This window comes from Lottia gigantea (genome assembly GCF_000327385.1).
Source record: "Lottia gigantea unplaced genomic scaffold LOTGIsca_89, whole genome shotgun sequence".
Taxonomy (NCBI): domain Eukaryota; kingdom Metazoa; phylum Mollusca; class Gastropoda; family Lottiidae; genus Lottia; species Lottia gigantea.
This window is the reverse complement of record NW_008710923.1, coordinates 156,229-170,517: the sequence shown is the minus strand read 5'-3', so window position 1 is coordinate 170,517 and position 14,289 is coordinate 156,229. Positions and strand designations below refer to the sequence as shown.

The following is a 14,289-nucleotide window of genomic DNA, read 5'->3' as shown; positions in this document are numbered from 1 at the left end:
TTCTGAAAGGTAGAAATCTCAGTTGGGCCATAAAGGGTAAGGGAGAAAACTCGAACAACAAAGGGACGTAACTCGTAATGTAAACAATCGTGCATTAATTATTCATAGTGTATATTGTCACGTTTATAGACAGGCGGAAAAATGATATCTTACGGATCGATCAGCGGCCGAGAATGGCGTTTTTAATTACACTATCGTGTGTTAGATTGAAACTTTCGTTTCGATAATGACAAAAATGATTATATTAGTGTTAAACGAGCACGGGCGGATTGTACGGACTGGTTTGAGTATAAAGCATTGAATGAATGGCAACTCGTGTACAGTGGAGAATGATTCACTACTTGTATTATGTGTAGTGGTGTATTCAATGTCAATGGTGGAAAATGGCGACCGTTAAATGTGAGTTGTAACTACTAATACGCTCAAGAAAATCGATCGCGTTTAACAATAATAATGTATGAGGTTATACTCAAGACTGAGATTTGAATTGTGAGAAGGATAAAGGAACTAGTCAGTGTCTGATATGATGTCGAGAGGATATACACCGGGTAAACCTGTATCGAGGTGGGAAGCCGATTCCGACAATATTGACATTGAGTATAAGAACTTAGATCAACCCAGACCACAGTCTATGATCGCTGAGTGCTTTTCAGGAACTAAAGGATGTGTATTAAAGATATTAATTCTAGTGCTGATATTCGTACTGGGACTCGTTCTTGGATATTTCGGACAAAAGAGCGCCGGAAAAACAATACATCTCATGACTGGAATCGAGCCGAGAGAGGTTATACAGGATTATAACGTTACTATTAGCCAAGAATTGCAGTCACGCGTAACGCATGTAGATAATTACATCGACAGCATTAAACTGTTGATATCTCAATCACATATTCGACTATCGGGTATGGGCAATTTAGTAGGACTTATCAAATATGTCGTTGATATGTGGAACACTTTTCATTTCGACACAGTCAAACGTAAAAATTATTTTGTGCAATTGTCTTATCCAAATTATACTGAAACAAACCAAATTCTTGTGTATGATGAAAGCAATTCAACAGTCTTCCATTCCCATTCAAATGCTTCAAATGTGCTCATAGCGTATCTTCCGTTTAACGCCTATGCAAAAAGTGGTGTGGTAAAGGGTCCCCTTGTTTATGGCCATTTCGGTCGCACGGAGGATTTTCAAGCATTAGATAAACTGAACGTTGAGGTCAACGGCAGTATTGTTCTGATACGCTATGGTCGAATACATCCAGGTAATAAAGTCAAACATGCGGAACAAGCTGGTGCCGTGGGAGTAATATTATATTGTGACCCAGCGGAATACACCGACGGTACGGATGGTGTCGAGGGTACCTGGTGGTTACCCAGTTGGGGTGTCCAGCTATCTCATGTTCGTTATAATTTAGTCGGGGACCCGGGTACCCCTGACTATACAGCTGTTCATAGTGCTTCCTATGATAAAACCGTGAGCGACCTTTACCCATCTATCCCAGTGTACCCTATCATGTACAGCGATGCTGACAAGCTAATGTCACTTATTGATAAGACAGTGCCCGTTCCACGTCATTGGAATGGAAAATTAAAATCTAAATACTATGCCGGTGTGAAGCGTGGTCAAACGGATTATCAACACCTCGTGGAAATGACAGTGACAAATGCCCCAGAGAAAAGGAACATCACAAATGTCATCGCTTCCCTGAGGGGTAAAATCGAGCCTGACAGGTTCGTAATTGTGGGAAGCCATATTGATTCTTGGACTCAAGGCATTGTGGACTCTGGTACGGGGTTCTCAATTTTAATGGATCTTGCCAGAACATTTTCAGATCAGGTCATGGCTGGTTGGCGTCCGAGGCGAACCATCATTTTCGCCTTTTGGGACGCGTCCAAATATGGTCACATTGGATCGTACGAATGGGTACAGGAGTATGAGCAACAGTTGAGTGCCGGTGCTGTCGCTTACATCAATTTGGATTCCGTCATCCGGGGAAGTTATAGTTTTAGTGCTGACAGCAGTCCCTTATTGTATGACGTTATTTATAATGCCGCCATGACAGTGAAATGTGTTGACCCTGATTTCCAATCCACGACTGTGTATGAAATGTGGAAAAACAGATTTCCCAGTGATGTGTTTCATGATAGACCTAAAATTAATGGATTAGCAGGCGACAGTGATCAATCGCCATTTTCTTACCATGTCGGTGTGCCTTCCATGTCAGTTTCTTATACTTACGATACTAATAGATATCCCAATCTTCCTACCTACCCAGTGTACAGTACTCTTGATGATACTTTAGACTATCTTGAAACGTTTATCGATACTAACTTTACCCGCCATATTGCTGTTAATCAAATATTGGCCGATATCGTGCTTCAGTTGGCGGATTCCGCTCTATTACCATTCAATATCACTAACTATATTCATATAATACACTTGGGACAAGCTTCCTTGCTAACATACGAAAATGAATTTAGGAAGGCTGAAATTAATTTAGCTTCTTTGAATCATGAAATTGACTTTTTCATTAACTCTACTCGTGAGTTTCAGAGCAGTTTTAACAGAACGAACTCGAACGAACATCAACTGCATTCGCGGAACGAAAAGTTACTGCGTTTGACCAGAGCGTTTGTGGTGCCGGTTGGCTTGCCGGAGCAACCACAATATAGGAACATTTTAGTGGCACCGCATGCAGAGAATCTAAATGAAGAGACTGTGTTTCCTGGCATTGTCAGTGGGGTAATACATGGGAGAAAAGGTAATTGGAACATTCTGAAGGACCAAGTGGCCATTTTGACGATTACTTTTAAAAGAGCTAGTAGTGTTTTAAATGACGATATTTATACCAAAGTTTAATTTGATCGAGGTTAAAGGTCAAACACTACGTCTGCTGATCAAGCTGAAATTTTGGTTTGAAAATGCCCGCATCAATTTGTATATTATACGATATCAAAATAATGTTATTATTGAAATGAACATCAAAATAAGGGAGTAAAGACTTTACATTTGACTTTAAAAAAAGAAGCTAAAATCAAGCTAAATTCAAATGAAAAGAAATAATTTCGTTTGACTTTCCTTTTAATGTAAAAGTTGTCCTTGTTCTGTCTACATTAGATTTTGTAAATCATTTTATAAGTCGTAAGAGTTTCACTCATAATTGAATAGGGACCCGTGTTAAAGAGAATTTTAAGGCTATGACTAGAACATCGTTCTTACTTGTTTATTAACAGCATAATTGTGAAAACTGTATTTCCACAATGAGCTGTAACCATTTTAATTAGGAATCTCATTTTCACGACTGACACATGTAAATTGATATACCAAACATATGTTATCTGCTGAAAGTTTGTAGTTCTAACATTGTTTCTTGACATAAGCGTTTTTCACAAATTACTTGTAGTTTTATGTATTAATCTGATTGTTCAAGGATTCTGTTGTATAGTTATGACATCAGATAGGTCCATTGATAGATATATACTCTTATTGACCATTCTGAGAGGTAGTATTCCTTACATATAGTACAGTTTTTACATTTTTTATGACATCAAAAGTTTTTCTTCCAGTAACTAGATCTGATCTCATTTGAATTCGTCCAAATTCAATATAATTCGACCAGAATGCCATATTAAGCATGATAACGAGGATACAATATTCGAAGCATTATAATTTTATATTAAGCATTTCATTATAATATACTAACCCTAGCTTCCAGTAAAGATAAAAACCTAGTTTTCATTAAAAGTATAATATTATGGTTGTTTTGTGTGTTACAGATTAGGTTCCATTGTGTTACAATATTCGAAGCATTATAATTTTATATCAAGTATTTCTTTATAATATGCTAACACTAGCTTCCATTAAAGATAAAAAAAAACATAGCTTTCATTACAAGTATAATATTATGGTTGTTTTGTGTGTTACAGATTAGGTTGTTTTGTGTTACAAATTTGGTTGTTTTGTGTTACAAATTTGGTTGTTTTGTGTTACAGAAAAGGTTATAACAGATTAGGTTGTTTTGTGGTAATATTAGGTTGTTGTGTGTTATAACTTTTGTTTTTTCAACTGTTTTGTGTTATGATATGAAGGGATTTTCTCAAGAGTTGAAATAACTTGGTCTGACTAACTGAACGCTTTTCAAATTGAAATTCATCGAATACAAATAAGAATGCTTGCCATTTTAAAAATATTTTTGAAAGATTTATTCCAGTAAGTTTTTTTTATAAAAGGTTGACTATGTTAGATATTATTTGGTATTTTAACGATGTTGTCAGTTCTGAAGCATAAGAGGGACTGAAAAGAGGTTTTCAACCTTCTTTCTTGTAAATTTTAGAACTATTTATGGCTTCTATTAACATTATTCCAATTGTTTCACCCTATATCTGTGGTTACTGAATTTACAGAAATGCTTGACCATCTATAACATCAATATCGCAAACGCTGTTAATGATAACTAAGAGAAATTGATACAGTGTTGTCATAAAACGCTTTGTCGATATGAAATTGCATGTACTACAAACGTGGCTCTGCCACTGAAAGCGATCCTATCAATGTCCCCAATGCACATGAAAAGTATAGAAACTTTCTTTTCAATCCCTTTAATGTCGACATATCTTTAACTTGATGACTATTTAAGAATAATATCTATTCAAGCCAATGACTCATGGCTTTCTATTCTTGAAATAATTACAAACTGATTGAAATCCCATCAAATTATTGAAAGACCATCAAATAGAATTCACTATTGTTAGACATATAAAGCCATTTTGGATTTGTCAGATGTACTACAAAGCCTAATGGCGTGATGAAAGCTTATCTGACATAAAATCACTGCACATATTACATCATGCCATTATAATATAACATCTCAAAGTGACATCGCTATCAATTATTCAAAATGCCAATAAAGAAGTTTTATTACATTCAAATCATCGATTTTACATAAATTTTCAAATTACGGAAAAGGTTAACTCGACCGAGTAAAAAGTTTTATGTGCTGCGAAATGTTTTTGTTTCGTCGAAATGTCAATTTTTATTGAGATTGTAATTTGTGTGATGTTGAATCTATTACGGTTTTACTGCTGTTGAACTATATTGAGAAATATCTCTTTTAGGATCTGTCAAGCCTGGTTTCATGTTTTTTAGGGTTTATTTGATAATTTTGTAAGAAAAAGTTACTGTAATGCAATAACGTTTTTGTCACGTTTTTAAATTCCTGCTACTTACTTGAAACGAATCCGAAAAAGGCTCAGATGCAGATTCAGAAATTGTATTTGATAAAAAGTAATAGTGTTTTCGTAGGATGCCTTTGATTCCAAGACGATGGTTAAGAAAAGAATATGGCGTATTTTTTGTTCCTAAATTTCCGATCTTTAGTGGATTTATTTGTTTTTTGATCGTTTTGACTGTTTTTACCAATATTATCTTCTTAGACAATTTGGATATATTTATATAATACAGTTCATTCAATCATTGTACTCATGTCTTGTTATTTAGATGTTATTTTCTGATGTTCTTTTTATTGTTATTATTGATAGTCCAAACTGTTTATTTATTGTTTATTAAAGAAACCATATTAGAGAGGAAACATCATAACCCCCGCTTGTTGGCTTTCGAAAGTAGTAACAGTTATATTAGGGCAATGGCCATCATGATATCTCGCGAAATTCTTCTCGAACAAAAAATCTAACCAAACAGTTTTTCATTTGTTGAATATATGTGCTGCTATATTAATGTGAATTCGTGCTGAAATATCACAATTTTTTTGTCATAAACTGATCTCTTTACAGAGTATACCCAAGCCTTTTATCTTGAGAAATTCGATTCGCCGATAATATATTTTTTTAAATCTCATCTGATACGGTTCCTTTAATTCTTTTAAAGTTAGATATTCCTTAGAACTATATTAGACTGCAGACGAGTTGTTAGTTCCATTCCAATTATTTTCTTTCTTTATAATTTGTTGTATAAGAAATCCATTTTATTTTTTAGATGATATTTTTTATGAGTGACAATCCCAATTCCCATTTCACGTTTCTTTGACGTAAATCATTACTTTTACTTCAATTGTTCTAGTTTAAGAATTTCATTTCCCTGTTCATGTTTCTAATACGTCAAGTTATCAAATATACTTGTCTTTATTACGTGTGTCTAGTTTAAGTTTCTTGTATCTTGCCAGAAAATAACCATTTCGTAATACGTCTAGTGCAAAATAATTTTGTTTCTTTTATATTTTATTGATTTTGAAACCCGTTAAACTTACAAAGCCAAGCTAAACTAAAGTACGCATTCTTGATAATCTTGATTTTGATAAGTACTCTCATCCACAATTTATTTAGTTCTAAAACAGCATGATTTTGACATATACTCACATAACCGTGTATATAGAATTGGACATGAGAATCTAATGGGTTTCCACAGAAGAAAAAAACACAGTTAGCATGTTTTCGTCTATCTTCATAATGTCAAGTAAGAGGCCACTTTCTATGAAGCAGATTTGTGATTTTGGCTAGTGCTTTTTATAATATCTTTTAAATAAACGATTTTCACATTATAAATGTTATCAACTTATTAATTAGTAGTCTCCTCATCAGGCATAATACATGATTAGTCCCATGATATGTTAATTTGTCAGGTTTCTTTTGCATACCATGTATTGGTGGTGCTTTTTTTATTTTCGTTATTCAAAATAGAGGCTGAAAAACATCGTATTTTACCACTTTTTTTTAATATATAATTAATATTGTCCATTATTTATTATTTTTATTTATCATGATTTGCTTTAATTCTGTATCCATAATAGTTGTTATAATTCAAACAGTTTGTTATATAAAGTTTGATGGTAAAGAATAAACCTTGTTGTTTTGTCTTAAGCCGGACCTTTTACTGAGATTACTGACGGTCGAGCCTCCTTGATAGTTTCACGAACGATATGGTATCAGAGATCAAAGCTAAGCTTGAAATGAACTACCTTTTTCTTACCGCCGTGTTGGGAAACAATTATTTCGTTATATAGAAAAATCAACATACATTTTCATGTCGTTTCCGAGAACCTCACTTGCTTGTCTACTTATCGTGATAATATCTGTATTGTGGAAACTCGTTGGATGCATTTCCATTTCCCTGGCATAAAAATCTTTGTTACGTCAATGCAATTTATCGCGTTTCACCAAAAGGCTTATCTAAAGAGTCATCCCCGATGCCACGAGGGAGGTCAATTAAAAAAGGTTGCAATGAAAAGAGATTTAATTGCTCTAGAGTGTGATTCGATTCAGTCACGCCATCGTTCTCTGGTACTTCAAGTCGAAATTCATGTTCGTAGAACTTACTTTTTAATCAGACAGACTTAAGAAATGTGTTGTATGAGCTAGGTTTGATGTAATGAAATCCAAATTGTAGCAGACTGGCTATGATTTCCCTCGCTGGTCATATATTTTTATATACGTGTATAAATATATCTGCAGACTAACGTCTTTGATTTCTACATTAAACTGTCTCCACGATTTCTTCGACGATACATTAATTTGGAAATATCAAGCCAAGATATATTGTAATATAGCTAAACGTGTCCGTTTTTGTCGGATCCTGATTGGAGGAAGAGTTAGTTATATACACAGGACAATAAAACAAGACCTATTTGCTACAGGCTGTAACGTTAAAGATCCATTAACAGATGCAAATCGAAAACGATTAATCATATTTTGTGGCAAAATTACCCTCCCAGTCCACTGCATGGTGTTGCTCGTCTTCATTAGCCCAATCAGAATAGAGAAGACTATACTCAATTTCATTTCACTTTCAGGTGCTGGTTGAAAAGACACCCCCCCCCCCCCCTCTCTCGCATCCCCCAATATTTTATATTATGAGTTTTATGTTCAATGAGCTTTCAGAATTGTGGCCCGAACAGTTAACTTACAACCAAGGAGAAAATAATGTTTTACATCGTATACTGCTTAAATCAAATTTGATACTGACTACCAAGAAATTTCGTCTGATATACGTCAGTGTAAATGGATCTTAACTCATGAATGCAATAGAGATCTTTATTTCGAGACTGCTTCAATGATTTTGTTCTTTTGATCTCGTCCCGAAGTCTGGAAACCTCTTTAAGATGTTTGTACAGTAAATATTGACGAAATCTTGAAGACCATCGGAAAAATATGACGTTTAGTTCTTTTATGATGGCCATTAGGCTGTTTGTCTGTGGAAAGTTCCACTGTATTTTGTCTTAAAGAAATATTTATGTCTGAGAGACAAATGAAAAGGTTTCTCTGATCGCTCTGGGAGTTCTAATCGTATGATATCTATATGAATTTATAACTATGGAATATATAGTTAACCTTGAACTGTCAGAGACAAGGAATATCAACTTTTAAGACTTGAAAAATAAGAGAATATCCGTGGTGTCTCATCACATTTCAACGTTGCTTTACTCTTTTGTACTGTGATTGCATTCGCCATGTTCCAGTCACAATTGACAATTTTTTGTCCCTACTAGGCCCCTAATAAAAAGAAAATGGATTGAATTTACGTCTTAGTATTCTTCACCTATATGGGCTAATGAAGACGGGCGACGTCATGCAGTGTGCAATGGGAGACATTTTGCCAAGACATTAGCCTGATCTTTTCTCGATTTTCAACTGTCAAAGATATCTATAACATGCCAATAAAGCATACTTCTTCCTGATTTCTAGCATTCTAATGTTCATGCTTTGAGTGAAATGATTTCCAATCAGTATACAAAGTAATTTATCTAGTTACAGTATATAACTGATTTACACCATAATCATCGTTACATTAAAACCATGAGAGAAATCCCAGCCAGTTAATTTAGATTCCATCTTAACAGGAAAATGTCTCCAAGAGTTCCAGACGTGTCAAATATTGTGTAAGAGAATCACGGAATGAGTTGGTAAAGTAGTTTTGGCCAATATATAATATTGTTTCATTAGACCAATTGTGTTGTCTTCTTAAGAAAATTCTATGAGCGTTTCAGGGCACACCAACCTGCCAGAGAGAAGATGCTGGAAGATTTTAATAAAATGTGTAGGAGGCAGCCGATCTCATAGCAGTTAAGTGGTTGGTTACTTAAATTACCATAGAGTATGGACATAGGCTGAAATAGCTCAGTTGTCTGAAGATAGCACAACGTGAAACTCTGAGTAACAAAATGTTTCAGGTTCTGTTTTAATATTTCAACAATTGATGTATTGCCTAACACAGTCTAAAATAAATTAGATTGCACACCATGAAACTCTGAATAACAACATGTTTCGGGTTCTGTTTTAATATTTCTAGATTACCTTGTGTTGAATTTGTCAACCCCCATCACCTAGATAAAACACATAGCTGATAACGCATTTTGGTAAAGATATTTATCCTTCTGTGTATGAAGAATTCGAAATACTTTTTGCTCGATAGGAGGGAATTCAAATCTATAATTGAAAACTTTACCAAATTTATTTTTCATGTGGAAGTAATTTCTTACCTATAGTGAAGGCAAAAGTTGAATTTTTATTCTGAAAATTTAAAAATATCCGCCGTTATTTTCTATGCGCCACTTAGAATGGCTACATCCCTTTCAAAATTCTGAAATTAGACGTAGCATTACCTTTAAAATGACCTGAACAACGTTTTCATCATCACACAGTTCTACCGATAATTGTATCGAGTCCAGTCTGGCCAACAGTCTAATTGGTGGTATTATTTCATTAGAGAATTTAGAAAATGGTTTAATCGCATTCATCTCACACTTCCATAGGTTATAATGTAAGTCTAGGTCTTGTTGATGGACATGACTGTCAACACCACCACTTACTTCCATTAGTGGCGGGCGCCAGAATATCTGCTGATATTGAATGTTAAATGAAATGAAAGGGAGTGTTACGTCCTACTGTTCACTACACGATGGAATTACTCAATCATCAATCAACATCATTGATATCTATGGGCAACATACAAATGTGTACCTTAAGCGGGAAAGTCGACTGTCAATGGATTCTAGTCCAAATAATGTCCATTTGTTTAATGGAGAAGAATGTCTTGGACAATTACTGATACAACGGTAAATGTTATGTACAATTTACGTGCTACCTCTTATTGGTGCTATTCTGCTAAGTAAATGGGCCATTGGTGACATTTCGCAGGTAAGTAAAAGTAGACTCGTTTATGGCAGATACTAGTATTATATCAAACTAGTTTTCGGTTCCAATGAAAACGTGAGATGAGACTATTACGTCGGCAATGAACGTAATCGACCATTCTGTCGAGGGTCATCTTCACAATCATAGTATCACGAATACGGGTTTTGATATGGTCTTATTAACCCGCATTAAACTAAGCCCACTACACTTTGTTTTGGGTGTCATTACGAGTGATTTAATCGCATTCATCTCACACTTGTTTTGATTGGCTGAAATTTGCTACCATTACAGTAGGGCCAATTTGGAATGGACAATATTAAGCAATGGATACGTCATCTTTTTCACTTGTGTTACCACGGCCCCGAGGAAGTATGACGAATGAGGGTGTGGTTTGGACACGATGTTTCACAATGGTCAAGGTATAACGAACTTCTTATACCTTATATTCTGCTAAGTACCCGGACAAATGCCTTTGTGTTGCTGACCAGTAAAGGTAGACTTGTCTGTGTCAGATACAAGTTTTCTATCAGACGAATGAGTATTGAACATGTTGTATCTTAATGAAAATGATGTCTTCCCAATCAAGCGAGTCCTAATAAAGAATCAGTCATAATGATATCGACGTAAATCATGTAACTTAATGAACCTTGAACGTCTTCAGTTGAGTTTCTTCCAGGAATATCGATATTCCAAGATATTATTCCAATTGGAACCGTTCTGAAATTATACAGATGGTTTTCGCGATTCCAAAACTTTTCGCTCGTGACCAAACCTCAAGAGTTATTGCAATTTCAAAATTAATTTCAGTTTTCAAATGATTTTAAGAAAATAGTTTAATGGTGCAACTAGACATTTATGGATATTTAGGAGGTTTTGAATATTGACAAGGTTATCATTGAGATCAGATACATGTACTTCTCCTAAAAGCTCAATGAATATCGTACTTCATTGTGAGTGATTATATAGGAAACAGGATATGGCAATCATTAGAATTTTTTTCAGTATAAGGGTGCCAAACCGGGACAGCATCTTTTCTGGTAGAGGGCACTATCACTCGCTCCCTCCTGTAGAAACGCCAAGTCTATTAATATGTCGACAAAGGCGTTAAATTGAGAAACAGTAAATTGCATTGAAATAATAGCTTTCTGAATAAAGTTGAATAAATGACAGAAAAAGCGTTTTGTTCAGTCAAGTTGAATTATCTAAAATGTTTGTATAAATCAATACTGGTAATTGCGGAGCTTCTCTTTTTATCTCCAATATGTTTTAATATTTATAGCTTCACCAACAACTAATTTTATTGTCCTATTACTCTTACTACATGCTGATTTTATGTTTCCCCTGTTCCCTCGTTAAACCACCTATTTATTGCAGTTTATCACTAAAGATGAATTTTAGCACGGAAATTTGTCACAAAGGCTGGAAACGAGACTGAGATTTTATGCTCAGCTACGAAGGAAGTCCTTGTCATAAAGCTTCAGACTTGAGGCAAGACTGTGATGGCGGCGCCAGCCTCCAGAGCCTGGGGTGTAAAAGGGGTAGACTGACTCTATCTGGGGGAAGGGCAACTTTCGAGGCTGAATTCAAATTCTGCAACTCTGTGGTGGAGTCTTGTCGCTGGCCTCTCATGCAGCGCCTGAGAGGGTTTTCCCTAGAAAATTCTTCGAAAAATTGATGTGGCACATTCGATATTTTGGGGCAAGAAGGTATATAAATCATATTTCAAATTTGTTAATGGGTGCAAACCATTTTTCTAGGGGTACATTGGCCCCCTGTAAAACTGGGTTTTATGATAAAAAAAAAACATTTCTTTAAAGTTATAAGATCATCTATTTAGCATACAAACTAATACAGATAGATGGTGATTATAGCTGGCTAAGCAAAAATTTAGACGACTATATGACTTTAACATTTATTCTCCAGTGCATCTGTGGTAAGTGAAAAAAGTTGGTCTGTAATTAAAGAATACGACGGTCTGGAGTTGTAAAGATTGCTTTTGGTATCGAAATTTGAATTACCCAATAATTGACTATGTCGTTCGCGTGACCAATTTCTCACACAGAAAAAAAACTAGTTTCACCCGAGGGAATTTATGTCTGCGAAATAGTTCGTTGCGACGAGTTACATAATTGTGATGATTTGTTGAGAAGAGTATAGTGCCGAAACATGAAAATATCTTATCATACAACTAGATCAGATTTAGATATTAAGTGGGTTTTTGTTTTTATTCGTGGTTTTTGAAATATGACAGCAAATATTCACGATAAACGTTTTTTTTTTACAAAATCTGTTTTCATACAAATACAATTACAAAAATTCATGATCGGAAGCGTTGGCAAGAAGCTTTGAATTTCTAAATTCTTTGTCTACGCATATCCTCGTTGTAGACAGGAGAAGTCTGGCCTCCGGAGACTAGAAGCATTGCAATTTCAAGGGCAATGCAATGATAAAGCCAGGAAAGTGGAATTAAAATACATGACCAAATCTTAGCGGAAGTCTCTTTACGCATTAAGGAAGTACTTTCGCCTCTCTTATAGGAAGCCATTAAGTTCCGAATGTCCTTCAGTTCTTTACAATTGAAAGTCATGCAGTGAGAAACTCGTTAAAATCGATAGAGAGGACTCTATATCCGTAACAAGTTTTATCCCTTAAGATATTCTTATTTTCTCTAAACTTGAAGCAGTAATTGAAACTTGGTTTTTAAGCAGAAACGTCAACAAATTCCTCACATCTTGACTTCTAACTTTATAAAAAAAAAACCGAAGTGAAGACATTTTTCTAGAACATTTAGAAAATCGATACCACTGTATTTGGTTCTGGTTAAAAATTGACGGTTGGTAATCTTCCGCCTCTCTCCCCTAAATTACGTAGAAAAGTCAATTTTCAATCCATTTGACTTGAAACAGAATCAGCATTAAGTCGTTTGGTTTGGAGTTTATTTTACTCTCCACTCCAAATTGCTTTTCTATTGAACTGAATTCGCCATCAATCGACCTGGACAAACTTCACTCGTTTCCGACTGATTCTAGGTAATTGACTTGAGTAGTGGTTTTGGCAGGTCGAAAGAGACTGTTATGTGGGGCTCATGTTTCCGATTGAGTCAACAAACCTCTCTAATTACTTTGATTGATCAGATCACATTTAATTTGGTTATCAAATTGTTATATTTGTACGTCACATAGAAGGTATTATTTGATTTCACTCGATCAATGTTTCACGATGCCTGAAACAATAAACGTTTCGTCCATAGACAAGAGACATTTGAGAAGCCTTTAGTACATGTGTACTATCGTGTTTGTGATCTTCATAATTGTATGTATAGTCGAGCCAAGATATATATTTACATCCGAATCCGATTCAAAAACAAAAACAGGAGTTATATTTTTGAGTAGATTGAAGAGAAATTGAAAGAAAACAAGTCCAATACTTACACTACCTTAAAGCGGACAGTTCGTGCTCATATTTTGCATCGGACCAGTTAGATCTCAGTTTGTGCAAATTGAAGTGCCTAAACAATAACTATCGCCTGGTGATCTTTTTCAGGCAGGCCATATTTGTAAGCATTTACTTCCGGTTCCTTGAAAACTCAAATGGATGGATAACCATAACTTCAACTAAGATCTGTATTAAAACAACCATAGTAAAGGGTAGATATCACCCTAAATTTGGAACAACTTGGAGATCAGTGTAAGATTGCTTCCCAATTGTCAAAACATGTATATCATTCTACTAGAAATTCTCCTTATCAAAATGGTAGAAGAAAAAGATGAAATGTAAAATAATCTTAAGGCAATCAAGTACTGTTAAATATTTTAAAACTCATCAATTACAAGTGGCCTCTTGAATAAGACTGAGATAATTTAAAAACCTGCTTTTCAACTGAAATTACAATCTTGATGGAAATAGAGTAGGTTACAGACAATGGTGCCAACAACCAAGTACCTTTATATTAGATAAGATAAGGAAGGCCTGGTTAGAGTGTTGAAATATTCACACAACGATTTTGTTGCGACTTGTGAAAATCTGGTGCTCTCCATAAAGTTTGTTGTCGTTTCAACAGCGAGACAATTGCCTCATTTGCCTCCGTTACGCTTACAAAATACAGTTAAGAGTTTATTGATGTATCTGTCCACTCCATCGGGTTAACCT

At 35.0% G+C, this 14,289-nt stretch overlaps 1 protein-coding gene across 1 annotated transcript; it reads left to right on the top strand.

The window, feature by feature from the left end:
* Positions 1-904: 904 nt before the first annotated feature.
* LOTGIDRAFT_134181 (hypothetical protein) lies at positions 905-2,857 on the top strand (the record flags this gene model as incomplete). Its single annotated transcript, XM_009068064.1, has 1 exon — positions 905-2,857. One exon carries the CDS (start codon positions 905-907, stop codon positions 2,855-2,857), a length of 1,953 nt encoding a protein of 650 aa, XP_009066312.1.
* Positions 2,858-14,289: the final 11,432 nt, after the last annotated feature.